This window comes from Oryzias melastigma, linkage group LG11 (assembly GCF_002922805.2).
Source record: "Oryzias melastigma strain HK-1 linkage group LG11, ASM292280v2, whole genome shotgun sequence".
NCBI lineage: Eukaryota > Metazoa > Chordata > Actinopteri > Beloniformes > Adrianichthyidae > Oryzias > Oryzias melastigma.
The window spans coordinates 23,002,706-23,005,643 of NC_050522.1; the positions used below are offsets into that span (position 1 = coordinate 23,002,706).

At 42.3% G+C, this 2,938-nt stretch overlaps 1 gene segment (V, D, J or C); it reads right to left on the reverse strand.

Moving 5' to 3' along the window:
* Positions 1-1,337: 1,337 nt before the first annotated feature.
* Positions 1,338-2,002, reverse strand: LOC112162468. The segment is given in 2 exon segments: positions 1,338-1,645; positions 1,805-2,002. Coding segments are annotated over 2 exon segments (360 nt in total).
* Between the last annotated feature and the right edge of the window lie 936 nt (positions 2,003-2,938).

Here is a 2,938-nt window from a genome sequence, read left to right on the forward strand (position 1 = left end):
TTACTTTGATCCATGCAGCATTTCTTTCTCTGAGCATGTGTAAAAGTTCTTGTGTGACCCAGGGATTATTCCGCCCCGAAGTAGTCTCTTGAAGTAGTCTTAGTATCTTCTAGAGCTGGTTGGATGTTAAGCAGCCTGCCCAGATAAGTGTTCCCTTGTGTTGGTGGATTCTGGCTCCCCCATGTGTCACTGGGGATTTGGGCCGGTCAGGCATGCACACTTTTTGTCCAGCGACGATGCATTTCAGTGTTTACTCGCCGAGTTCCTGCACATGCTCTTTGGTCTTAAAGGTGGGGCCCAAACATTTCAGAGGTTGATGGACTGTGTTGCGCGACCTTGAGTCCATGTTTGTCTATCTAGATGACATTCTGGTGGCCAGCTCCTCCCCTGAGGAGCACCTCGTTCACCTCAGGGAGGTTTTCCAGCGCTTGGAAACTCCTGGGTTGATCGTCAACCTGCCCAAATGCCAGTTTAGTTTGCCAGCCATCGATTTTTTTGGCCATCGCACTTCAGCACAGGGGGCAGCTCCCCTGCCCTCTAAAGTCCTGGCGCTGGTTTTACCCCCACTCTTGGACTTCACACCCAGCAGGCTATGCGGTCAAGGAGGGTGTGGCCTGATGGTTTTGTGTATATATGTGATGATTTTCCCACCTTTATTCTGTTTGTACATGAGAGGATAAAGTTTCATCTTCTGAACATAAAGAAGTCTCCTTTTCTTTATTGCCACAGCCCCACTTTTAATGTGAACCTGACTATCACAAGGGTTAAACATGGCTTGTGATGATATTTCAATTAGGTTTTGTCAAGACTGGATCATGTTCTGTTGTGTAGTGTGTTGTTATTGCTGCGTGTTTCTGAGTTTTGAGTCTTCATATTGATCGCAAAGTGAACTTTTGACTGAAGAGTCAAGAATTTTGTACGTTTAACTTATATTTTGAAAATAGTGATTCTTCATTTTGAGGGAAAATTTGTTGCTTTTGGTAAATTCTCTGAAAATCCTATTTCCGTTGTATTTTCAGAGAAAAATCTCAGCCACTTGATTGACTTTAATTTATTTAAAATCTAAATGACCTTTTGCTAAATGACCTATTCTAAAAGTGATAAAAAAGTGAAGACAAAATAAAAAGTAGAGATTTTTTACATTATTAAGACAAGAACAACAACTATCAAACTAAAGAATAGTAATATTTTTATGAACTAAAACTGCATTAACAGTCGTTTCAAGAAGCCTCAGTTTTACTGACAGCTTCAGTTTCAGTGAAACTTTCTGTGTTGGTGCAGCTGTTCAGTCAGATCAGTTCCTCTTTAGCTGAAAGAGGTTTTTGTACGACGTTGTTTCACTGTGTGTACGGATAGTTGTCGTCGTGCTGACAGTAATAAACTCCTGAATCTTCAGCCTGAACTCCACTGATGGTCAGAGTGAAATCTCTGTCGTATCCACTTCCACTAAAACGATCAGAAACTCCAGACTGACGATTTGTTGCATAAGATATCAAAAGTTTAGGAGCTTCTCCAGATTTCTGAAGATACCAGTGAAGATCATCATCAATATTTGTACTGGCTATACATCTAATGGAGACAGTTTGTCCTGGAACAACAGACTGAGATCCAGGAGTCTGAGTCAAAGTGGTTTCACCTGAAGAACCTGGAAAAAAGGAAAACAGAAAAGTAATTGAGATAGATCTGAGTTAAAGTAATAGAACAATTAAAGAACAAAATGTTTTATTTGTTTAGAGTAATCATTGTCCTGATTGTGATGAAGTTTGTTTGCTGATGAATCCACGTTTCCAGCAGAGAGTCTCACCCTGAACAAGGAGCTCCAGGACAGCCAGCAGCAGAGTCAGTGACATCCTCATTGTGCTGCAGGTGTGTCAGTGTCTCTGAAAGGTCTGGACAGCCACTGATCAACACTGAGCTCTTAACTGCTGGAAGCAGAGAGGCAGCACACATATGCAAACACACTGAGTCAGTCATCTGCAGCTGTTCTCAGCAGCTCTGGATCTTCACCTTGGAATCTTTGCTCTACAGGAGCTGCAGCAGAACAACTCTGATGACTTTGATGATTTACAATCCACAGAGTGACTGCAGGCCTCTACAGTTAGTGTGGATGTCAAATCCCTAGAATAATCTGAAAATAGTGATGGAAGAGTAAACTACATTATACATACACGGTATCATGCCAAATGTTTGTTTGTTTGTTTTTTTATTTGTGGGACATGCAATGAAAGGCAAGGCAAGTTTATTTGTATAGCACATTTCATACAGAGACAATTCAAAGTAGTAGTTCATTCATCCATCCATCCATCTTCTTGGCGCTTCTTCCCTTTCGGGGTCGCGGGGTGCCGGAGCCTATCCCGGCTACTGATGGGCGAAGGCGGCGTTCACCCTGGACAGGTCGTCAGTTTGTCGCAGGGCCTCAATCACACACCCAGTCACTCTCACATTCATACCTAGGGGCAATTTAGAGTCACCAATTAACCTATCAAGTAGTAGTTCACTTTTGGCTAATCTCTTTCGGGGTCACCACAGAGTAACAGCACCCACTGTTTTGCATCAGTGATTTGGCAGAGTTTTTACGCCGGATGCCCTTCCTGACACAACCCTGTACTTGAGGGGCACAGGGACCCAGTTAGGCAGCAGCGTCAAGGGTCTTGCCTAAGGACCCAATCTGGATGGGGATCAGTGGACAGAGACAATTCAAAGTGCTTTATATAGAGCATTAAAAGAAACAATCAAGAGCAATGGCAAATGTGTCATCATTAAATTAAGATTAAAAGAAAGTAAGAAGATAAACTGATAAACAGTAAACATCTGAATAGTCAAATGCAACTGAGAACAGGTGAGTCTTTAACCTGGATTTAAATACACTGAGTGTTTCAGCAGATCTAAGGTTTTCTGGAAGTCTGTTCCAGATCTGTGGTGCATAGAAGCTGAATGC